Here is a 25,041-nt window from a genome sequence, read left to right as displayed (position 1 = left end):
TAATAATAATATTGGTATTAATAAAACAACCCAAGCAAATACTTAATGCTAGCTAATCTACAGCAACCTCCATTATCTCCCTAGCACTGACGTCCCCCACAAGACCTCCCATCCCTGCTCCTCCACCCTGCATTGCAGCATTCTCTGCAGCTGCCTACCACCTTCCTTAGATTAGTTGCGCATACATGCACAACCTTACTGATGCCTTGATTGCTGAGCTGTAATCTGCTAATGAAGGGCTGGCATAAGCCAGAGTGATCACGCACAACACTTATTTAGCAAAGAACGGCCCCGACACACATAAAAACAACAATTATATTAACACTGCACAACACTGAGACACACAAGCGTACATTTCACAGAGATTAAAGTGCCAAGTCCAATTATGAAAAATGTCAATTAAGAAGCGGGTGTGCCACGTCTTTACACTGCCAATACACACCAAAAATCTGTAACCACTGAAATGTCATTTAAGATCTTCTTCCAGAAAAAACGCAAATCACTACAGGACTTGTAACCTATTAGCTGGCTGAATCATGTAAATCAGACTCAAACATGCATGCTAATTACCTATGCTCTAACACAGACTACCTGTTTACTTCATATTACAATTATATTTATAGAGCATTTCTGTGGGCTGCTATAGAGATGATTAACTTGTCAAAACCCCAGGTTGCCGTAGCAACTGTCTTGACTATTGCTCAAGGTGGCCCAGTTTTCATTTGTTCACTTTTATTACAGCAGAAAGAATAAAGAAAAAAAAAAGGATCACATTTGGTAATGTTCATACTTGCACTGTGTATTATGATATGGACACCACTGTTTGTACATAGTCAGCATGAGTGTGCCGAGGGCAGGCTTGGCTAACCTGTGGCACTCCAGGTGTTGTGAAACTACAAGCCCCAGTATGCTTTGTCAATGTATAGCAGCTTATTGCTGGATGGGTATGCTGGGACTTGTAGTTTCACAACAACTGGGAGTAAATGTATCAAGCTGAGAGTTTACCGGTGGGTCTGAAAAGTGGAGATGTTGCCTATACAAACAATCAGATTCTAGCATTTTGTAGAATGTACTAAATAAATGATAGCTAGAATCCGATTGGTTTTTCAAACCCGCCGCAAAACTCTCAGCTTGATACATTTACCCCCTGGAGTGCCACAGGTTACCCAAGCCTGGCCTAGGGGGAACACACAGTGTCTGCACAGTCAGGGCTGCAGAACATATACTAAGGCAGACTATTCTCTTATTCTATTATGATGCTAATAGTTGCAAGGACTGCACCCAAGAAGCATTTTAACAGGAAAAACAGTTAAAAAATACTGTTTTTTTCCTATTTTCTACAGTATTGTGTAAACCACACAATTCACATAAAAGGCAATTTTATTCAATAACTTTTTTTTAAAACAAATTTGCCTTTTTATCAAATAGTACATCTGCCACAATGCTTGCTATGCCAAGATAAAGTAAAATACCACAGACTCTTCTCATTGCTTTACAAGAAGAGCTAGAAAAGACAGCATTTACCAGATCTACATTGAGTATATGGTTATTAGCCAGAACTTGCAGGCAAAATAATTGTGTGATCATTAAGGCCAAATGGCGATATCTTCCCATGTGTTGCCAACTTTGGTTGGAAACCTGGGGAAACAAAGTAGAAATCTAAATATCTATGGCCTCCCGCAAAATAGTGTGGCCTATGCATATATGTAGGTAATGTGGCTATCTGATCCCTGGTATTTGTCCAGGCCTGTGATCACATAAGAAACCTACACATTCACATGATTTCACAACTAAGCATCGTTTAAATGCTTTTGCTTATAGCTGCGTTTTACATTAAATTAGAAACCCTTTTTCTGGTTTGCAATTAAACTAGAAAGTGTAAACTTACAATAAAATAAATTAATCACTATTATCCTTAAATTGCAAACCATGGTCAAGCACAGATTTAAAAACAGAGGTTTTGGAGTTTGACTCGCAGCTAAATATAAGTCCAGGTCAGATGGCTTAAGTGACTTGATTCTCTTACTGAGGCTCAGAGTCAAAGCCATGCTCTAAGCACACAAAAAGTTAATAAAAGATTGTGGATTTCTGGCAGCCAGCTGGATGATGGATAATACCCTGTGTTCACTTTCCAACCTTTGAATCAGGGCCAACTAAACAGTGAAGCCAGCACCTTGCCTGTCCTTGAGACATTAGAAGGGGTTAGGGGGTGCTTTTAAAAATGTGCTTATGAAGATTAATCTGAAAATCCAATACAGCATTTGTTAATATTCACCTGCTCTCTGTAAACAGTGCTGTAAGCTTTCAATGCCTGACGTGTACTGCACATCAAATGATGCCAGGAATTGTAAGCTAGACGTTAAGGGAAGCCATGGACATCTGTACACTAGGCCACCATTATAGATCATACTAAATGGAAGAGAGCAATATAACCACACCGTCAGAAGCAGTCACTATTGAAAACCAAATTTGTAAAATGCTGATGAAGAAATGTGGCTCAAGAACTATAGAAGTTGTTTGGGGTTGTTTCATGAACACATACATCTAGATTTGCAAAATGCATTTTGTTTTCTCTTACTTATTATCTTCTTAACTTATTTAAAAATGGAGTATAAAGCTCCATATCCACCAAACTTAAAGAAACCTCTTATAAAATCTATTACCGTTGGTATTATACCCCTACTCGACTCCACAGCATGTTTCCCTCTTCTTCACCTTATTGTTGGAGGGGTTGTGGCCACAGGGGAACTATGCTCCATATATGGTGGACCTGCCCAATTATCTCCTCCTTCTGGGATGTGGTTTGTGGCATTCTAAACTCTCTATTTGAGGCTCCCGTTGCAAAGGACCCCTGGGTGTTTCTACTATGCTATCCTCCTCCAGAGCTTGACAAATTTTCCAAAAAACTAGCTTCACATATACTGACAGCGGCTAAATCCCTTATCGCGCTAAACTGGAAAAAAACGTCCCCTCCCTCTCTAACAGCCCTTAAAAAACAAATCTGGCATGTCGCAGCCATGGAACAGATTACCTATTACCTCCATGATAGAGGCCATGTTTTTAACCAGGTTTGGGCTCCTTGGCAGTTTGTGGAAAGCTCGCGTCCCCCTAACAATTAGCCCCGTGATAAGGACCCATGTGGGGTAAGTCCAGCTCCCTTATACGCTTTGCCCCCTTATCTTCTTGAGTCGTCTACACACTCTCCACCCCCTGAGCTCTTTCATATACCTGCTTTGTGGTCTCCCCCCCCCCCCCCTCCTCTCTGACTCCCTTCCCCCCACTCCCACATTTCACACTTTCACTACAGTTATATACAATTTGATACCGCATATAAAATTGTAAAAATGGTTGTCTCATTATAAGCTTCTATGTACATGTTGATTCAATTGTTCTGACTGTTTTTGTACGTCTGTTCAATAATAACACTCTTATTCCCTGTATTTGCTTATATGACCAACCAAAATAAAGAATTTAAAAAAAAAAAAATGGAGTATAGTAGTTTATTCAACATACTTTTCTAACAATGACATTCAAAGTTTTAAAAATCACCACTCTTCATGCACTAAAAAAAAAAAAGCACATCGATGCTATATAAATGTTGTTCCTGAGCTTGTCCAAAATGTCACAAAGTAAACAAATACTGAAGCAAATAATTGCTCAGCCAGAAGAGTGAGCTCTTATAGAAGTCTTGTTTCTTGTAATATAGGAATGGAAAAAGATAAGTAGCAAAGGTTTAAGACTACTGTATAACCTTTGCTGTAACGTCTATGAGGCATTATAACAACAACAGTATCGGCTGGCTATCTACAGGCAAATTATGCTGGGACTTGTAAGTTCACAACACCTGGAGAGCCACATGTTGGCCAGTTCTGTACTAGACTACCTGCAAAAGCATGCAAAAATGCTGAACACTGCATGGCCACCATTACTGTTAAGAGACCATCTGATTCAGCAAACAATCAAGAGAAAGATGGTTATACAAAACTGTCACAAGTGGTGGGAGGAAAAAAAATGTCTTTAGAGTCAGTTTTTATAAATGATCTCAAAACACACATATATTGTACAAAAATAAGTACAATCTGCACCCGTCTTTGGTTGTATGCGCTGTTTAACATTCAAAAATGTTGTACTGTTCAGCCATGTACCACGATGACTATTGTGTCACACTTTTTGTGGGTGTTACAGCAAATGAAAATTTCTGCACACCCATCTATTATAAATTGATTGTCTGCCAAGCAACTATTTAAGAAATTAAATCTCTTTAGTTTGCTAAATGCACCCAAATGTAAAATGGCAACCTAAACATAAAAGTAAAATGTGAACAAATATATCTAACAAATGTGGATGTTTTATTTAACAATAAAGGGACGATTTAATTCGACCACGTTATTCTTGGGATAACGCAGCGCTAATAGTATTACCGTTAATACGGTAATTTTTAACCCATATTGTTGCTCGCAGCCCTGGGGGCTACAATTACTGTACGAACGGCAATACTGCGCGCTATTACGATAGGGTAATTGCGCAGTCCGCGCTATTCCTAGAATAATGAGCTCGAATTCAAATGGCCCTAAATTATCACTGCAAACTATTGTCCCTGCTGTAAGCCAATTAGACCAATAAAAGCCCCTTGCAGTGTTTATTTAATAGGCTTTGTATGTGGAAATCTGAACAGTCTTCTGGACTAGAAAGTCACAGCTTCTAAAAGTATTTAGATATAAATAATCATAAGTAACTGAAGCTTCTCAGAAAAGTGTCATGGGTCACAGTATCCCTTGAAATGAAGTCAATTTTGTAAACTTCCACCACATTCTAATCCAATAGCAGCTCCAACAAAGACCAAGGTGCATTAACACTCCCCATAGTACTTTTTCCCCCTCCAGAACGAACAGTGCACACAAAGTGTCTTCATGACTACTCTTTATGATTCAATTTGGACATCTTGGACATTTTATTTCCGTGTACTACGGTACCTGAACATCACAGATTTTCCTGTGCTATGGGGTGCAAGAAACAAATCTGTCATGTTACATTGCTGCAGAGTGTCTTCACGTTGGTTCCGGAGGCACGCCACAAAGCATCGCAGGGACTGAATTTCCTCACAACATTTTAAGGATGTTCTTGCAAAAACACTTTAAGATTTACTTGCATCATGTTGGAAACAGATTGCATGAAGGAAAACCCTTGTAAAATGCTGCAGGCTTATGGATCACTGAGGTCTAGAACTTCATGCATGTGCTATTCACAGGAGAAGCAAATAAAATGGGCATTCAGAACAAGCAATAAACATTCAGTATTTATAAAGTAACACTAGCTCTGAAAGCCCACTTGTTGCTATGTTAGTGTGCAAACCATTAAACTGCATTTAAACCAATGTTGTAGGGACCACCTGTCTGACTAATCCCCAAAGTCCCTCAAATGCTTATTTGCAACCAAGACCCTATTCTATTGGATGGCATAATATATAAACCATCCAATAAAAACACATCAGTAGTACAAAGCGAAGGACACCAGTCTCTTTGTGACTGTTCAGGAAATCCTTTACAAACGCTGTCCGCGTACATTAAGGGCGAGTTCATGTAACTGTGACCATGGCAGACCCACACAGAGAAGCAGATACGCCTATTAGTGGCTGCATCTCTTGTCTGAAGGAGGGTGCAAACACACACTAGATGAAGAGTTTTGTTTTCATGTGGGCTTATGACCTGGTTGGGTGCAATTATATCTGATGTACACCATACATAAACCTGGTGGAAGTGTTACTGGTGCACTGACTCAGTATATTGGCTGTAATACTCATCTTTGCATACATCTTTTTAATGCTTTTTTGGATAAATATGCATCCACTTCAACATCAACCTCATATAGCCTTATTACTGATATTATCAATGGCTTAAAAGAAAACTAACCCTCCCTTCAACCCCCCTATCCCCCGTGTGTGAGCAAAGAGCCTTATGGTGTTTTGAAAGATCTTTGAAGATTTTAAGAAACTAAAAGACCCTTTAGCTATAAATAAACCTGGTATATGGAATGGGCTATTTAAGAAACATAGGGGTGACCTGTGACTAACCAAAGTTATCTAAATAAACACAGCTGTTGTGCCATTTAATTAAATACCACATTAAATATAAGTTTAGTTCCTCTATAATCTAATTTTATAAAGGTGCATTTTAGCTACTACAGCAGGTTTTATTTAAAACTGCTAGCTGGAGTGGAAAAATCCCATCGTCATGGCAACTTTACTTTCATATAACGGACAGTGCTACACAAACAGAGAACACAGAGTCATAAATACACAATGTGTTGTGTAAAAATGTCAAATTTACTTTTCATTAGGTACTGGTCAGTTTTGTTTACTGTAGTTACTGCTGTTCATGAGGTGGTTTACTTTATAACCTAAACCATTCAAGATATTAGAAGTAAATAATTTGCCATGTTAGATCTTACACAATACAAAGCTGCATTTGGAGCATAGCTCTTCATGAAAGTTCACAATTAATGAAATTAGAGATTGTAAAAGCAGATGAATATTTCTAGTATCAGATATCAATGTTGGGAGAGATCTCAAATATGAAAATTTGGTAGTGATGGAAACAAGGTGGACTTTAAACCATGTAGCAGTTATCAAAAATGCTATGGGCTTGTCATTATATATTTAATTTATCCCAGATGGCCCCTGTATAAAAATGAGCAGTTTATAGATGGTAGGAAAAGCAGGAAAGAACACTAAATCAAAGGTGCTATTTTCTTGCATCCATTGTCCAGGCTTGTTTACTATGAAAGCTCCCGTGTACAGTGAGCTCTTACTTCATAGAGATCAATCTCCCCCAAGCTGCATCCAATTTGCTCTCACCATGCGCTGGAAAGCAAATGAATACATGGTGAGCAAACAAGTTGAAAACAGGATAAAAGGCTGCAGGAAATGCTGGTTTTCCTCTAAGGAGCACAGGTGTATTAATTAGTGACTAATGCAATCTAAGATTCACATGTTCCTTTGTAGACCCGAGAGGAGATAGGAAATACATGATCAGTCAGAGACACAGCATATGGTCTATAGAAATACTACCTAACATGGACCATTGATCTCCTTATATTACCACAGTTGGTATGTTCTCACCAAGGTTTCCTCCCACAGTCCTATAAAAACATACTAATAGATTGATTTCAACTAAGCGGTGTCTGTGCTTGTGTGGTAGAAAATTTAGATAATAACTTGGTTAGTGACCAATTTTTATGATGAAAAACATTCTCTTTAAAGTTCTGCAGAATATATTGTCAATTATACAAATAATATTTAACCACCTGATTGTCTGTGCCGAAAGTGCATTCAGGTGCAAAATATGTACTGTAGCAACCAGACACTTGCTTCCATTGTCTAACATGAGCAAGACATAAGCTACTGCTGTGGCTTAGTGTAGATGCTGCACTTAAATGCACTAAGTGTGCCTCACTGTCTTTAGGACAGACTGATAAACCAGAATTTGCGAACTAATGTTGAATGCTTCTGGCATTTTCCTATTAAAAGACATTTCAATTTTGCTTCAAACTGCAATGAGGAACATCCCTCCCAGGGATCCCTTGGATCTTAAATCAGAGCAATCAATGTGACCTTGGAAGAAAAGACCTTGGAGCTAGAGCAGCAGTGATGCTCTCATGAGAATGAACAATAAAACACACTGCTATTTCAAATTATACATTAGAATACCTTAAAAAGCATTGAAACCTTGTGAAAACAACCTGGAGGTCACTATGCAAATTGTTAACTCTTTCACGGAAAGACTGCATCCTTGTAAATCACCCTCCACCAACAAATGAAGATGCAAATCTACAAAATTTGAACAGTTTGAAAGGGAAAATGGAGGCTTAGTATCAAATATGACTCTCTTATGCCATGAAGACACTGGGTAAATGCACCCACTAAAGATAAGATGCAGTCAAGATAATTGGGTGTGGCCAAGTATTAAAGTGGCCAGTCTGACATTTTTCTTTAAAGAAAAAAAAAAAAAGGAAATTGCAGCTTCTAATTCTTGCTCAGCGCTGTATGATAGCATTAGTATACATGTGCCAATGAATGAAATCCACATAATTCATACTGAGCATAAAATCACACACCATGGGAAGCATGAAAACGTCACAGTCTGCAAGCTCTCTCCAATTCACCAACATCTCACAGGAAAGGAGAAAAAATTCTGACAGGAATGTTAATGGTGTCAAAATTAGCGCAGTAACTGTTGCTAAATAAATAAAACCCTAACTTTCCCATGTAATCATGGGTATGAATCTATTTTAGGCACCAACTGAAAATTTCACAAGGTGACCCAAATTGTACAGATCTAACCCTAGTGTATTTGACTACTCTTATTGCAATTAATAGCTCTGATCTGAAAATTCATCAAGACATGCATATAGCACAGAGATAGATTAATTATGTTGCCATTTATATCCACAATTCATTAAATGAGACACTATCAACCTTGAATCTATCATTTGAATTTTAGTGAGGGTCAAAACAGTTTTAGTTATATTTCTATACAAAGACTTAATTTCTCCTGTTTCTGCATGAACCTTCATGCAGATTAAGGCAGGCAATCCATTGCTGGTGATAGAAGGGAGAAACAGTTTGGAAGGGGGCTGAGCAGATTATATTTTTATGATGCTGGCTCCCTATGAGTAAGAGCTTAATATATATTTCCTGGGGACTAATTTGACAGACAGTCTATCCTGAAATACAGATGTAACAGTGACTGCATCCAGTTAATTCAAATGAATGATGCAGATAAGCAGACCTTTTAGGGTTTTAAGGGCCGATTCCAGATCCACTGTCAGAGTATCCATCTCAATACAGAGCTATGGACGGAAAAACAGTGTCTTGTTTACCTATTAGTTGAATGCAGGCTTAATAAATAATTACTGTCTAGCATCAGGTTTGTAAACACATTAATAATTTACTCTGATTGCTTCTGATCTTTACAAAACACTGGGAGACATGACTGAAAATACATTTCACCATGCTAACAACTAAATACATATAAAAAATAAACCCTTAGCTTGCCAGAAGTGATTGGATGTACCCTGCAGTTCAAGAACAAAAATAAGATCTTCAAGCTAGACAGCTCCTTCACTCCTAGATATGCATTGTTAATGGCTAGATTACAAGCCTTGCTAACATATGAAGACTGCACAACAGTTAACTCCTCACAAGCTCCTTACAGTCTGTTATTTCACTGGTGCAAGTATATAAATCAATATACACACTCCTGATAATTGAAACCTTGGCAGACACCAGTGCATGTATAAAAAAATAAATGTAGAAAAGATCTGTAGATGCATACACACCCCTCTCTGATAATGGAAGCCTTGACAAATATTGTATGAGAAAAATAATCTACTGTTCAGGTACACATTTACATATTTATAATAAGCACACATAACAGACTGCAATGGAGACGTAATACAGATTGACTAGTTTGCACAGGTAGACACAGACGGCTTGCTCAAATTCAATGTCAAAGAACAGGAGCGAAAAAAGGCCACAAAACAATTGTCATACATGCATATTAACAAGACATAGCCACTTGTGACTCAATTTGAAGTCACAAATGGCTAAAATAGATAGACAAGTTGCAAAAAATAAGAGTACAAACACAGCATGGATTGCTGTGTACACACTTTGAAGATAAGGGTAACAACAATACACATGACAATTAACTGCAGATATTCCTAAACATGTATTGCTCTGCAAATAACACATACTGCAATATTCAATCTGCTAGTCTAATATAGAAGATAGTGTTGTTCTATGCATACTAATGTGCATATGTACACTATAGTCTCTTGCAATTTGATAAAGCATTCAGATAAGAATATTCCCCTGTATTAAAGTACAATGTTAAATGTTAGTATTACGTTTTAATTGCAGTACGCAGAGACAGCAAAACAGAAGGGTGATAAATCTACTCTTCCCACAGTATCCCATCCCAAAAATGGCAACCGAATCATTCTGCAAGGCAAAGAAGGCAGATGTGTCACCCTTCATCGCCCTGCGCAGACATACTACTAATGTGTATATAGACATCTGCACTAACCCTTCCTCCATTACTATATCAGATAAACCTGCTGTATGTACATTTATAGGAGCAATCTAAGAGTCCCTATAGAAATGATTGTCTGCGCCAGCCCAATGCAGCTCTAACCTCATCTTCCTCTGTCAGCCGCAGCCCAACACACCATGCAGACCCCCTTCTTACCGTTCTGGGCGCCGGTGGCTGGTCCCGGGAGAAGGCCGCAGGAGACTAGCATCAGCCCCAGGAGGAGGGCTGCAGGCAGGGGGCGGAGGTCGCAGCGGTCCATGTGCGCACAGAGAGGGGAGACACAGCCAGCGGGGCTCGGTGTCCAATCTCTCGGGCCTGGGATCCGGTATCCGCCACTACCTCTCGGTCTCCTCCCGCAGCAAGCACCTGAGTCTCGCGAGAGCCTCCTGTCGGGTATGTGGGCAACTGAAGGAGGAGCCCGGTGCGTCAGTCCGCCTCGCTGCCTGCTCTCTGCTGGTGTGTAGTGTGTATTATGTGAGGTAATGTTATGTGTAATATGGTAACCAGCTACAATGGTATGCTCCTCTGTATGCACTGTCCTTTAAGCCTGTTCCTCTGCTACTCTGGATATACACAAGTCACTAGTGTTTTCTCTGCCCAACAGACATGCCTAATGCATTTGCTTATCTTTTGGCACTAGCATTACATTTTTAAATGAGCCAGCTTGTGTAATTCTGCTAGGTTTGAAGACTATCTTCCATTTTGTCTTTCTGGTTAGGTGTAGAATTAGTTCTAAGGTTTGCAATACATTATTTTCGACTGCAAAGTTCAGTAGTTTTGCAAAAAAAATATTTTTTTTTGCAAAAGTACCAAAATGCTTTTAGTGCAATATTTCAGCCACTGACATCTGCATTAAGATAGGATGAATGGTGTCTTGTGTGCTAGTTCCCATCATTGCATTCTAACATTTTTGACACAGCCTAAAAAATATTGAGCGCAACACAACCTATTTTTCATGTTTTAATGAGTACTACCAGTGCAATAGATGACATAGATAAAGTTTAACTATACAGAAAGTCAGTGCAAGCTTTCAATGTTCCTTTGTTTGACAAAGTCAAATGAATCTAAGATATGCTGCAAATATTCAAATATTTTTTTTTTAACTATTTATTTTGGAAAATAGCATTAACAAACAAACAAGAATCAGCAATTACTACATTGCCAAAGAACAACAACATATTGTCACAGAACAAACAAGTAAGCAAACATTGGTTGTGCCAAGTGCTCAGGATACTGCAACCATTTCTAAGAATATGAGGTGGAGAAAGAGGGGGGGGGGAGCGAGAGCACTGGTCGCCAAAATTAAATTACAGAAGAAAAGACTACCCAAAGACTCAGGGAGAAGGAACAACGTCCAACATCAGGTCACCTATGAATCGTGCACCATTAAGGACCCCAGAAGGTTCACTTAGCAGAAAGGAGCTAGTATAGAAGTAAGGGGATTACAAGTAGAGCCAGGGGGCCCAAATCTGGTGGAATTTATCATCCTTGTTATGTAAATGATATGTAATCTGTTCCATCTGGGCCATAAACCAAATATAGAAGCGTAAGACCGCCATAGTAGGAGGTTCAGCTTGCTTCCATGATATAGCTACTAGACATTGCGCTGCAGCAAGGATATGGGAAGCTAATTTCAAGGACTGCCTATCATTATCAAAGGATAGCAAAGGAGAAAGGACCATGGGTCCTTCCGAGTGGGACACGGGAGGAGAGAGGAAAGGAGGGCCCTAACACGGTCCCAAAAGGAGGATATTTTAGGACAGGTCCACCAGATATGTAAAAAGGATCCCATCTGGCCACAACCCGCCAACATAGTGGAGAACTAGAGGGAAACATTTTAGTAATTTTGTCGGGGGTGTAGTACCACCAGTAGAGTATTTTATATGCGCTCTCCTTGACCAAGGTGGAAATAGAGCTGGTTGCAACCTGATCCCTTATGATCTCCCAATAATCCTCCGGGGAGGGCCCAGATCACTCTCCCACTCATGCCTACCACCGGGAGGGAAAAGTATATCGAGAATTAGGGTGTAGATATAGGAAATCATGACTCTGCGCAAAGGCAAAGAAAGACATAGGGTTTCAAATGGGGAAACAGGAGTGGGGGAAGGAGTTACCCCGAGGAGAGAGCCCACAAAGTGACGTAACTGAAAATACTCATAAAAAATTTAGGATGGAGGTTTATATACTTAAAACGCAGGTCATCCCAAGAGATAAAGGTACCTTGGTATACTAGATCTTCAACAAACCGAACACCAGCAGTGGCCCAGGGTCTATGGAAAGCTGGGGAGAGCCGGGAGGGAAGGCAGGATTACATCAAAGAGAACAGGATGAGACAAGATTAGGATATTGAGATGAGGGCGGCAGACCTCCCAGATCGCAACTGAGAATAACAAGGTGGGTCATTGACAGACAAGGGGCGATCTAGCTTGTTTTGAGAGACCCCATACACAAGAAAGAATCGGAAATTTAAGATAGACGGATTCAATATCAACCCACGACAGTGTCGCTGGGGGGGCAAAGGTGGCTACAATCTGACTCAAGTGAGCTGCCCAATAATAAATCTTCAAATCCGGGAAGCCCCTACCACCACATCTGGTAGGTCTCTTTAGGAGGGCCAGCTTGACCCTGGGAGACCGGCCGTTCCATATAAATCTAGAAAGACACTTTTGGATAAAAGAGTGTTCCGAGAGGGAGATTCTAACAGGGAGGGTCTGAAAATAATAAAGAAGTTTAGGAAGAAGGTTCATCTTAACAGAGATGATCCTGCCCAGCCACGAGATAATGAGCGCCAGGAGACAAGTTCTGCCTTGATTTTAGCAAAAAGGCCCAGCTAGTTCTCTCGGTACAGGGAGTCGTAGGAGTTGGTAATAAAAATACCTAAATATCTGATTTTCTTTTTTTGCCACCGAAAACTAAAGCGGAAGGTGAGTACCAAACCTTCCCGATTAGAGATATTTAGCAGTAGGGCTTCTGATTTGGCAAATTTAATCTTATAACCAGAGAGGTGACCATAATGGTGTAATATTTTAAAGATAGCAGGGAGTGACTTCTCTGGCTGCTGCAGGGTCAGAAGGACATCGTCCGCGAAGAGAGAGAGCTTACTCTCCAGATCCCCCGTCTGCACACCTCGAATATCAGAGCAAGCTCGAATGGAAGCAGCAAGGGGCTCTATAACAAGGGCAAAGATGAGAAGGGAGAGGGGACAGCCATGGCGAGTACCGTTGGAGATATTAATAAGGTCAGACGGAGAACCATTGATCATAACTTTCGCAGAGGGTAGAGAGTACAAGGACTGAATCCTAGTACGGAGGCTACCTGAGATTCCAAACGCCGACAAGGCTCCAGACATAAAGTTCCAGGAGATCATGTCAAAAGCCTTCTCGGCGTCAAGAGAGAGAATGATAGCCGGAGCCCTCCTGGTATTAATGACATGAATCAAGTTAATGGTTCTCCTGGTGTTATCCCTGGCCTGACGGCCTGGGACAAAACCAACCTGGTCATAATGCACAAGGGAGGAAAGAACCAAATTTAATCTGTTAGCCAGAATTTTAGCGTACAATTTGTGAAACATCTTTATTAAGCAGGGAAATAGGGCGATAACTAGCACAGTCATAAACATCTTTACCCTCTTTATAAATAACAGAGATCCGAGCTTCCAAAAAGTCCCTAGACCAAGACCCCCCCAGCTAGGATTGAGTTGAAGAGAGTATGCAAACGGGGGACCAAGAGCCCAGCAAACCTTTTATAATAGGCAGCAGTGAAGCCACCTGGCCCCGGAGCCTTACCAGATTTCTGGGACTTTACCACCTGCTCAACCTCGTCCTTAGTGATCTCGGCTCCTAAGAGAGCATTGGTTTGTGGAGAGAGTTTCGGGAGTTTAGCAGAAGAGAGAAAAGAATCAATCAACTGTGAGTTCTGTTGGAAAAGCGAAGGGTCAGAAGGCCGAGGCACATTATAAAGTTTAGTGTAGTAAGATTGAAAGGTAGCCCTTATTCGCTGAGGATTATAATGTAGAACTCCGTCAGAGTCCCTAATATCCAGGCCGCTGTCTTGGCTCTAAGTTTAGTGGCCAGTAGTTTATCGGCTTTGTCACCCTTTTCATAGAAGCGCTGATTAAGCCACTTGAGCTTATTAGCAACCTGGTGGGATAATCAAAGGTTTAGTTTCCCCCTAACAGGCAATTTCCTGGAGAACCAACGGGTCAGGGTTCGATTTGTGATGTTGCTCTAAGGCTCTCAACGAATCTGTCAGCTGAATAGTTTTGGCCAGACGGAACCGCTTAGTCCGAGAAGCCAGAGCAATAAGTTGAGCCCGTATTACAGCCTTATGAGCATCCCAAAGAGTCATAAGAGAAATATCAGGGGTATCATTCGTCATAAAGTACTCTGAGAGAAGTGAGTTAAGGTGAGTAATAATCTCTTTGTCCTGCAGAAGCGACTCGTTAAGACTCCAGGTTGCCCCAGGGGGACATTGGGCAAGAGAGGTTAGTACCACTGAAACGGGGGCATGGTCCGACCAGGTAATAGGAAAAATTTTGGAAGAGCTAAGTCTAAGAGTAAGGTCGTGTCTGAGCAGGATCATATCGATCCTAGAGTAAGTGTTATGGGGAGAGGAGATAAAGGTGTAGTCCCTGGCCATTGGGTCTAATACTTTCCATGAATCATATAATTTATGAAGCCTCAGGAAAGCCTGTAAAGCTCCAGTATTGTAGGCATTTCTCCTCAGGGGAGGGGAAGAGGAATCTGAGGACCGATCTATAGTCGGGGCTAAAACAGCGTTGAAATCACCCGCAACAATAAGCTCGCCCTGGCGAACACGGGCCAGCAACGAACCCAACTTTTTGAAGAACCTATGCTGACCAGTGTTGGAAGCATAGAGGTTCACTAGAGTACAGGGGAGATTATTTAAGGAGCCTACGAGAATCAGAAATCTACCCTCCTTATCATTATGACAGTCGTGAAGATCAAAAATTAGATGGCTTGCAAACAAGATTGCAACACCTCGTTTTTTTTGTGTGAGATCACATGCAAGATATGTCAGGGGAAATTTTTTAGAACGGAGCTCCGGATGGATATGATTCACAAAATCTGTTACTTGCAGGAATATCAAATCTCCTTTAAGAGACTTGAGAGAGCAATGGAGTTTAGCTCGTTTCTGGGGAGAGTTGTGGCCCTTAACGTTATGGGACATAAGATTAAGAGTCATAGGTATGTTAATGTTCGATAAAAGACAAGAAAGTAGCTAGGGTAAAACAGGGTAGGTGACGACCAGTGAGGAAAAGGAGAAGGGGACCAAAGACTAAGGGTAGAAAATGATCGACATAGTGAAACAAAGTCCATTTGTCGCAGTTGCTGCTAAGGGATAGGAAATGATGAACAAGTCATCAGGGGAACCAGCATAGAGCCCTAGGCTCTAAGGGGGGTGGATGTCTAGCAACAATGAAAAACGGTTGGCCGGGGAACCAAATAGGAGATCCCAGGTGGCCAACTTAGAGTATATGACTTATAGAAGAGGAGGGGGAGGGAGAAGTTATGAGAAAATTATTGAACTCTGAGATAAGGAAGGGAATAGGGAGTAAAGGGAGGGAAGACAAGGGATGAAATCACCAGCATTCAACAAACTATATAAAACATAACATAAGTCAATAACAATACGCGTATCTTGATGTCCTCATGAGAAGCATCCGGACGTGATCAGATGTAAGAGCTGTAAGAACATAAGAAACAAAGAGACAAAACAAACAACAATACAACAGCAAATATAACCTAGAAAATAAATGAAACAGAGCATCACAATTACTTATCAGTAACATAACCAGGAGCTGGAGTCTGTATTTCGACAGTGTCTCATCAAGATCGCCTTGAGGATCCATAAGGGGAGGATGAGGTAGAAAGTTTAAAGTGCCCACCTTGGGGCGAAGGTGTTGAGCAACAACCCGACTCCTCTTGGAAACATCCAGAAACAGAACAACAGTCATTAGAGGCAGAACGGTGTCTGGTCATAGCAAAACAGTCCCAAGACACTAAGTTGTGAAGGGTGAATACAACTGAAGATGTGTCATCCCTGAGATCCACATCCCATTGTAGAACTACATCAGGCAATTGTAATGACCACATCGGGTTATGCGGAGAGAAGTACAAACTTTGAAGAATGAGCAGGAACGGGGACAAGCTGGCCAGGGATCTGTAGACTGCGGTTTGGAGTGCCGAGGAACAGTCGACCAGTCTCTATGCGGAGGCCGTTGAGCTTTCAGTGTAGAGGGCCCCACAGCATTAGCAGAAGCCTGAGAGGTTTCTGGGGAGGGAGGTGTGTTGGCTCAGTCCAATTCTGCGAAGAAGATTGCGTGCTTCACCTAAGCTTTTAGCTGACAATTGCTGGTTCTGATGCCAAAAATAAAGGCGAAAGGGGAACCCCCAACGGTATCTGATATTGCTCTCCCTGAGGACTGAAGTGACAGGCTGGAGTTCTCTTCTCCAAATTCAAAGTGGCGGGAGAGAGATTCTGGAAGATTTGGAGGGTATACCCCTCGTAGGTTAAAGAAGGGAGCTTTCTGGCAGCTTGAAAGACAACTTCTTTGGTCATGAAATAATGAAGACGGAGGATAACGTCTCTAGGTGCAGATTGATCAGAAGAGCGAGGTTTAAGGGCCCTATAGGCTCTATGCAACAAGAGCTGATCTACTGGGACTTCTGGTGCAAGCTGAGAAAACAGTTTCCAGAGATGGGTCCAGATACACGGATTCAAAGGACTCTGGGACGCCTTTAATCCGGAGGTTATTCCTCCGAGCTCTATTGTCCATATCTTCTTGACACTCATGGATAGTATTGAGCTCCTGCCGGAATTGAGAAAGGTCGTCAGCAGTTGATTCCTGGAATGTGACAATATCCTCCACCTTTCTTTCAATATGGTCCGTGCGAGAACCCAGAGAGGACACCTCTGATCTCAGACCATGAAGAGCATGTTGGACTTCAGCGTGAACTGAGGATCGCAGCTCTTTCATTTCCTTAATCAAAGAGTGAAAGTATTTTTTGGTGACTGGAGCGGACACATTCTCATCAGAGTCTGAATCCTCCAGGGAGCAAGGAGAAGCTGCTTGTTCAATTCCAGAATCTGAGGAAGCCTTATTAGGGTAATATTGAGGGATACCCTTAGAGTGGAGTTTTTTGTTTTTCGGCATAATTAAGTAGAGTAAGGACAGGGGCAGGAAGGGAGTCAGGGAGGGTAGGTCAAACTCAGTAGAAATCTTCAGAGCAGAAAATTCGATCAGAAAAGGCCACTCGGGCATGAAGAGACCTTTAAATCACAGGAACATATCAGATGAGATCCCTGGCCGCCCAAAATGAGCCAGTTGTGATGTTAAAACATAAGGACAAACCCGCAGGACCGCACAGGAAGCGGATGAGGTGAATAGATGAGGGCAATGGGAACTTGGCCGTTCCAGAAGTATACTTGTACCCAGAGCAGCACAGACAGATGCTGGCAGATAGGGAAAACAAGGCCTCACCTCAACCGCCGATGAGCGAACCAGCAGACAGCAGGGGACCAAGTCCAGGAACACAGCATCTACAGGGAGGTTTTTGGAGGGTCTCCTCAGGAGCACAGATGTGCGGAGATGCTCTTTTTTTATTTTTATTTTTTTTATTTTTTTTTCCCCTTTCTTTTTTATTCCTTCTTGTTATTTTTTTTTCTCTTTTTTTTCCCCCTTTTTTTTTTTCTGCAGGACCTCCCAAGCTGTAGGATCAACTGGAGGCCACTAGGTGGCAGCAGAGTACACTGTATGTTCAGCCCTGCGCCTCTGTGGTGGTGACGTGGACCTTCTCCTCGGAAATGAGGCGGCAATGGCGGGGATGCTGCTTCCGGTTCTTGTCCAGTTGAGTCAAGTATCCTGCAGAAGAGAGGGGGTCATCTAGGTGTTCGGGAGCCACACAGGTGAGTACTCTGTGTGTGAGCACTGGTCTGCGGAGCGGGTCTCTCGGGAGTATCTAAGCGGATAAAGCGGTCCAGGCTGTGGGAGTCAAGGTCACATAGCTGCTACAAAACAGGTGAGCCGGTCGGAAGGGGACAGGACCTGAGTCCTGGGGCCAGGGAGAGGGAGCCTTATGGCGTTCACAGCCGGCTGTTATGTATAGTGAAAGGCGATTGTTGGCTGGCCTCTCTAAAGTATTTGAATAGTGGCTCCCAAAAATATAGGTGGTGTTGCCTGGCAGCAGGTGACACTCTGCAGCAGTCTAGTCACTTTTGGGGAAGGGTGGACCCCAATATTGGTGAGATTTATGCTCTGGATAACGGAGCTCACAGACCCTGCATCCTGCTGGTATGGCATCCAGACCACACCCCTCATATATTCAAATATTTAAAGCACAATTCTTATATATGGTATAGATCAGGGCTAACCAGAGGATTAGGCAGAATACATTGCCAGGCCTCCTGGATTGCCCCAATAGTGTGAGTCCCAGGAAATAATCCATAAAATGTTGAATGGTATAAAAGGCAAGTCCTGGGCAAACTGTCCTTAAGTTTGTGTTCCAAGTCATCCAACAATGCCTGTGCTGTGGGGCAGTTCCACAAAATATGCTGTTTCCTTTCTGGTGATACAAAAGGGGCATTGGACATATGTGCATAGGTTCCGGAAGTGCATGAATGTCCTGAGAGGCAAACCCCCCTAGCTAGCCATCCATACAATGTCTTTATGTCTATTAGTCAGCCTCTTACAGGCCACGTTCTCTACCACATGTTTTTGCTGTAACAGCAAAACATGTCTTTAGCTCTGATGAGCTTGTGGACAGTTTTTGGCTTCCACAAGTCTGGTTTAAGTCCCTCCAGATGGTTCTCCCTCACAAATTGTCCAACATTCAGGTAAAACCAAGGTGTAGTCCAGTTGTAAGGAAAAGGGCTGTCCCACGTGTTCCAACCAAGGGCCCTCCAAAGAGACAGGAGGAAAAAGCGAGACATGAACTTTCCAGCAGAGTAAATGTTCTTTTCAATCAAAGTCCTGCAGATGCAGTTACTAACAAAGAAGTCTCACAGCATGGTGAGGATGTCTGGTATACCTTTCCCACCTTTGAGAGGCTCCTTGTACATAACTGACTGCTTCGCTCTGTCCATTTTGGAGCCCCAGATGAAGTGGAAGACTGTCCTTGTGATGGTCTTGCAGATGGCAGCAAGAAGTGGCCAAGTTTGGGTTGTAAACTGCAGAAGTATCTCGTTGCGCAGCACCAGTGCTTTCCCTTCGATGGTAAGGTCTCTGAGGCCCCACAAGTCAACTTTCTGGCGTCTTATGAATTGTTTTAATGACGCTATATGGCTTGCCAGGAATCGCCTCATCTTTAAAATGGAGAACGTGACCATCCAGGACTGTCGCAGGCTGATCCACAGCCTGCTTAGAGACTATACCATTGACAGACCCGAGGAAAAAGATGATTGATTTTTTTAGTCTCCCTCTTCTCCTCCCCCCATGTGTCTGTTTATTCAAAAATTCTTTGGACTTGTGTCTCCCCCTCCCTTTCCCACTTCAACCCATTCCATCACTGTTTGAAGTTTTGTTGAAATGGATTGCCTTTAATTTATGCACCCTCCACTATATTTGTGTCTGTCCTCAATAAAGCTTCAGGCCTGTAAGTATGAACGATTATGTTTCACTGTGTACTTTGTACACTTGAATGTAATGTATGGTATGTTTTTTGTACCTTTATACAAAATAAAGATACTTTTTCAATAAAAAACAAAAAGGCATGATGGGAATCAGCAAGGGCACAAAGTTTGAAAGGGGCTGATGGCGTAGCAATACTGGCAGAGGCGTAGTTGGACCAAGCCGGAGCAGAAAGTTTAAAGGACTCGCTAGGACAGTAGGCTTGGAAGAATTGTCAGCAAGGGTCAAAATCAACTAGTAATGGATAAACTGATCTTCATAGATTCACTTGTCCACTAATTAATGTACATTTAGCGCCGGCACTCATGACAGCGCATGTGAAAAAGACCACAAGGAGACTGGAAACTACATCCTCCATACTTCCTTGGTGTGAGACAGAGTTCAGAGAGACACAAAGAGGCTGTCATGGGTAGGAAAACTGTTTGAAGCTGGGAAAGCAGAGAGAGAAGGAGCTAGAGCACTGAAACGAGATTATATAGAGATATATAGCGGAATCAGCATGACAAAGTTACCCCAAAATCACTCTATTATGATTTGCAATAAAATGAGTGTTGACCAGTGTTATTTATTGAATAATCTATTTGCTGGACTAAGATTTGTTGCAACAGTTTAGTTAGACAGGAAATTGGTGGGTAGACCCGAAGTGTTTTAGTTTCCAGGGTAATAGTGCAGGTAGAGACAGCCAGGGATTCTAGGACTGAGATATCTAAACAAAATAGCTTGTTAAATACAAATGAGAAGCATTTCAGTCAGTAAACTGCAAGTTAAAAGTGTGACATACTCTGAAAGAAAGTGAAGTTTCATCAAGAGGCGGGAAGAGCCACTATTTTGTTTGCACATGTTTCTACCTACATTTTAAGAAAAATGAAGTGAGGAAGAAGGAGCGTTGGATTTTATATTTGTAAGAAGTAGTTGTGTGTTATTACTGCATTACCATTTTTTGCATGATTTCTGTATTGCACTTCTTGAACAAGCTTAATAAGTGTGTCAGCAGCTTATATTTTTGAACTGCCTATGTAATTAGAACATGATATATGGTTTCTAGTAACATCTATGGTCTGAGTCATTAAGGAGAGCAAAGTGTACAAAAGGAGTAACTTTGCACCTGGGAAAAACCATGTTGCATTGGAGGGGGTGGTAAATTTAAAATGTGGGGACAGATTTATAATTGGGATAGGGCATGACCTATATCAACTTTAAATTTAAGTATAAAAATAAAGCTATCAAGTATCTGTGTGCTAGATGAAAAAACAGCCAGCATTTAACTTATGTGCAAAATAATAAACTAATTGGCACCCCTTGCATTGTAACATGGTTTGTCCCAGAAAACACTTACTCCTCTTTTTTGCCTTACTTTCCTTAATGACTCAGGCCTCTACTGTCTAGTGTCTAGCTGGTGAACATAGTGGCAAATGGGGCTGATGTATCTCTTAATTTAATAAGGCAGGACAAGTAGAGCCACCCTCTATAGTGTAAAACATTGTTTATATGCATATTGCTGTTGTGTTTATGTCTTTGCACTGAAAAATCAGTTTGATACACTATTTCACTTGACCCTTTTTATTAGAGATGGACGGGTCCGGTTCCCCGAGAACCGAACCCACCCGAACTTTGGGTATCCAAGTACTCTCCCGCCCTCTCCGAATCCAAATCGAGGCCGAACGTCATTGTGACGTCGTCGGGGCTCGGTTCTTGCGTTACTTCAAGATTATAAATACACGCCTCCACAGCAATCCATCGCCATTTGACAGAGGGAGAGAGCAGGGTGTAGTCACATGCTGATTAGAGCAGGGACAGAGAATCCAATATTCTTATTCCAATTGTTGTAACAAAAATCGCTAGAGAAGAAAGATAGAGGGGTTTTTTCTTTTCAATATTTGGCACTCCCCAGTGCTTTTGGGGTGTCCCCCCTAATTGTGCATAAATATTTCTGGCTGTCAAAATTACTATCTGTCAGCAGTATCTACCAACTAATTTTTAGCACTCCCCAGTGCTTTTGGGGTGTCCCCCCTAATTGTGCATAAATATTTCTGGCTGTCAAAATTACTATCTGTCAGCAGTATATACCAACTAATTTTTATCACTCCCCAGTGCTTTTGTGGTGTCCCCCATAATCGTGCATAAATATTTCTGGCTGTCAAAATTACTATCTGTCAGCAGTATCTTACCAAATAATTTTAGCACTACAAGTCCTTTGGGCTGAGAATGGATTCAAAGCAGTCCACATAAGGGCAGAATGAGCAACCAGGTTCTGTCATCAGTCCTGATGTTAGTGTTCCCAGTACGTCATCTGGGCAAGGCGATGTCAAACAACAGAGTGTTTCGAAATCAGTCCAAAAAACAAAAAAAAAAAAAAAAAAAAAATTACTGTGTTGAAGCGAAAAAGAAGTGTTACTGAGCAAAAGTTAAGTGCCGATAAAAATTTTTTTGCCAACATGCCATTCTACACACGCAGTGGCAAAGAGAGAATGAGGCCTTCACCTTTGGCTATTAGTGGCAGATCCCAAAAAGTTACAGAGCCTACAATTGGTGCACAACTACTGTCACGCGTCAAAGCCGAGCTGCAAGATTCACAAATGACACCAATTCCTGTGGAGAGTCTATCCAACAGTGTGATGTCTAATCGTGAGCATTCTGCTGGTGTGTGCCTTAATAGCCCGACTGTAGCCGGTGATACACAAATTGATGATGCCACTTTGGAATTAGAAGAGGATGAGGGGGAGATTTGAGTAGGCGACGAGGGCGCTAATGAGGATGTTGATGAGGATGAGGTTGTTTGTGTAAGTCCTGCACCAGTGGCAGCAGTTCTGGCACGTGACAAGAAAAAGGCCATTGTCATGCCTGGGCATAAAACAAAAAAATCCACTTCTTATGTGTGGAATTATTTCTACCCAAATCCAGACAACAATTGTATAGCCATTTGTAGTGTATGTCAAGCCACAGTCAGTCGAGGGAGGGACCTTAACCATCTTGGAACCTCGTCTATGTTACGCCATTTAACGAGAGTTCATGGCAAAGTGTTGGGAAAAGCTTAAAGTTCTTCCCAAAAAGATACAAGCACTCCATCATCAGCTAAGACCCTCCGCTCACCGACATCCCGACGGCTACAAAATACACCCACCACACCATCCTCATCAATATCCTCAGTAACGCTCAGAGTTAGCTCAGCATCCCACTTAAGACTGGAAGACTCCTGCACTATTATTGATTCCTCTGAAGAAAGCATTAGTCCCACTGCTGTTGCTGCTGCTGGGGGTGAATCGTCATCCCAGAGGCAGGTGAAGAAAATGAGCAGTCCTACATTTCAGCAATTAACTGTGAAACAATCTATCAGACACCGTCCCCGTGCCGCCTCGCTAAGTGGGGACGGACGCTTGATTATGACGCAGCTCCCAGTTGCTAGGCAACGGGGATGCTTCTCCGGCGGTTGGGTGTGCATGCGCGCCCGTCGCCATAGCAACGGGACGCACAATAGGATTTCCGGGCGGCGGTCAGCGCGTCTGACCGCAGAGCCACTGCCCACCAATGAGTGATTAACACTTCCTTTATAAGGCCTGCTCTGACACCATTAGGGTGCCAGAGCAACTAGTATATTAGTCTCCAGCATACTTATTATATATATTTATATATTCTCTATCTGATTTCGTTACTGACCCGGCTTTCCCAGACTTCGCTTCTTGGATCCTCCTATTGTCCTGCACAAGTATCCTCCGGATTTCACCTTGGCCTGCTAACTATTCTTTGCCTCCTGATTTGGTACCTTGCCTGCCCGTTTGGTTCTGACTCCTGCCTGTACGTCCACGATTATCTCCATCATCTCGCAAGTAGCTACCTGGGAGGGCCGCGACCTGCACGTCGTTCGCCGCAAAGTCCAAACTTCCTTGCGGGGGTCCCTGGTGAAAACCGGCGGCGTATTAGACTCCGCGCCTCCTGGTCTAGCTGCGCCAATACTTGCAGGTGCGGATATCTTCCTTGTGACAGTTTGCTCTGGCCATGTCAACCGAGACGCCTAGCGAACCGTCTGCTCGAGATCTTCTACTCCACCTGGCTCACAGAGTTGAAAAACAGGAATCCGAGCAGGCGCAGTTGCTTCAATGTATTCAAGGAGTCGCAGCACGCCTCGAGTCTCTTCAGGCTTCCGTGATTTCTTCTCAACCCGTGCCTGTGACGACTTTGGTTGCCGCAGCAACCTCTTCTCCCGTGGTGGTTTCTTCTGATTCGTTAAAACTTCCCACGCCAGATAAATTTGATGGAGAGCCCAAGAAATGCAGAGGGTTCCTGCATCAATGCTGTCACGATCTGCCTACAGCTTATGCATTACATGCTGCCTTGCATGGCAGCTCCTGCCTTTTTGTCCTTATTATTGTATTTGTATTGGCAGTACCACCGTTCACCAGAGGTGCTGCTATTGTGCCTTATTGTGTGCATTAGGGGTTAACCTTCATGTTCACCAATTATCCCATGCACCTGGGTGTGATTTTCTCTTTATATACCTGTCACTCCCAGCACACATTGCTGGTTATTGTTGTCCCATCCTGTGATGTCATATCCTTGTTGCAATCTGTGGATTCTTCCTCCTGCCTTGCTCCTCTGGTTCATGCCTGCTTGGAATCTGTTCATACCTCCTGCTTCCCTGCATTAGCTGTTTACCTGCTGGTTTCTGAACATTTGTATTATTTCCTGCATCAGCTTGCACCTGGTATTTACTACTGCTCTCGATTACCTGCTATTTATACTTTTCTGCAAATAAACAGAGTGTTTTCACCATATTCGTGACTCCTAGCTGTACTCCTGTTTGTAACCGTGACAGTATAACCAGCCCACAAGACAGCTTTGGAGTCCGGTGAAAGTTTTGTTTTATTCTGGGACCTTTTTTCTGCAATCAAGTTTTCATTTGTTTTTTGCAACATGTCTATTTCACCAATCATGGAATTGCCACTGCTACAAACTTTACAGATGGACATTATATTGCTACGTTCTCAGCTTGCTAGATTTTCCTCTTTACTTGTGGACCCACCCAGGAGACTGTCAGATTCTGTCTCTCTTAATTCAGAAGCTGCTGAGCTGCCTCAATCCACCTTCTCTGCTGATGAACCTGTGCAAACATCACCTCTTAAAAGTACTTCTACAAATTTGCTGTTTTCTATGAACTATGGGGTAACAAATTCCCAGTACACAAGTGGTCCACGCTCCCATCTAACCGAAGAGGAACGGCGGCGCAGGATAACATACAAGTTGTGTCTCTACTGTGCCAGCAATGCACATTTCTTGCAGGACTGTCCTGTCCATAGACCACGTCAG

At 42.3% G+C, this 25,041-nt stretch overlaps 1 protein-coding gene and 1 long non-coding RNA gene across 2 annotated transcripts in view; both read right to left on the bottom strand.

Moving 5' to 3' along the window:
• NPTN (neuroplastin) overlaps window positions 1-10,557 on the bottom strand; it is a 35,027-nt gene extending 24,470 nt beyond the window's left edge. Inside the window, exon 1 of the mRNA XM_075208311.1 lies at window positions 10,248-10,557. Within this exon, the coding sequence (XP_075064412.1) occupies window positions 10,248-10,350 (103 nt within the window). The 5' untranslated portion in view covers window positions 10,351-10,557. The remainder of the gene's footprint in view (window positions 1-10,247) is intronic.
• LOC142152077 (uncharacterized) overlaps window positions 1-25,041 on the bottom strand; it is a 156,277-nt gene that overhangs the window by 24,470 nt on the left and 106,766 nt on the right. The window lies entirely within an intron of this gene.

Source organism: Mixophyes fleayi, chromosome 4 (assembly GCF_038048845.1).
Source record: "Mixophyes fleayi isolate aMixFle1 chromosome 4, aMixFle1.hap1, whole genome shotgun sequence".
NCBI lineage: Eukaryota > Metazoa > Chordata > Amphibia > Anura > Limnodynastidae > Mixophyes > Mixophyes fleayi.
The sequence above is the reverse complement of the archived record's forward strand: the minus strand, read 5'-3'. Positions and strand labels throughout refer to the sequence as shown.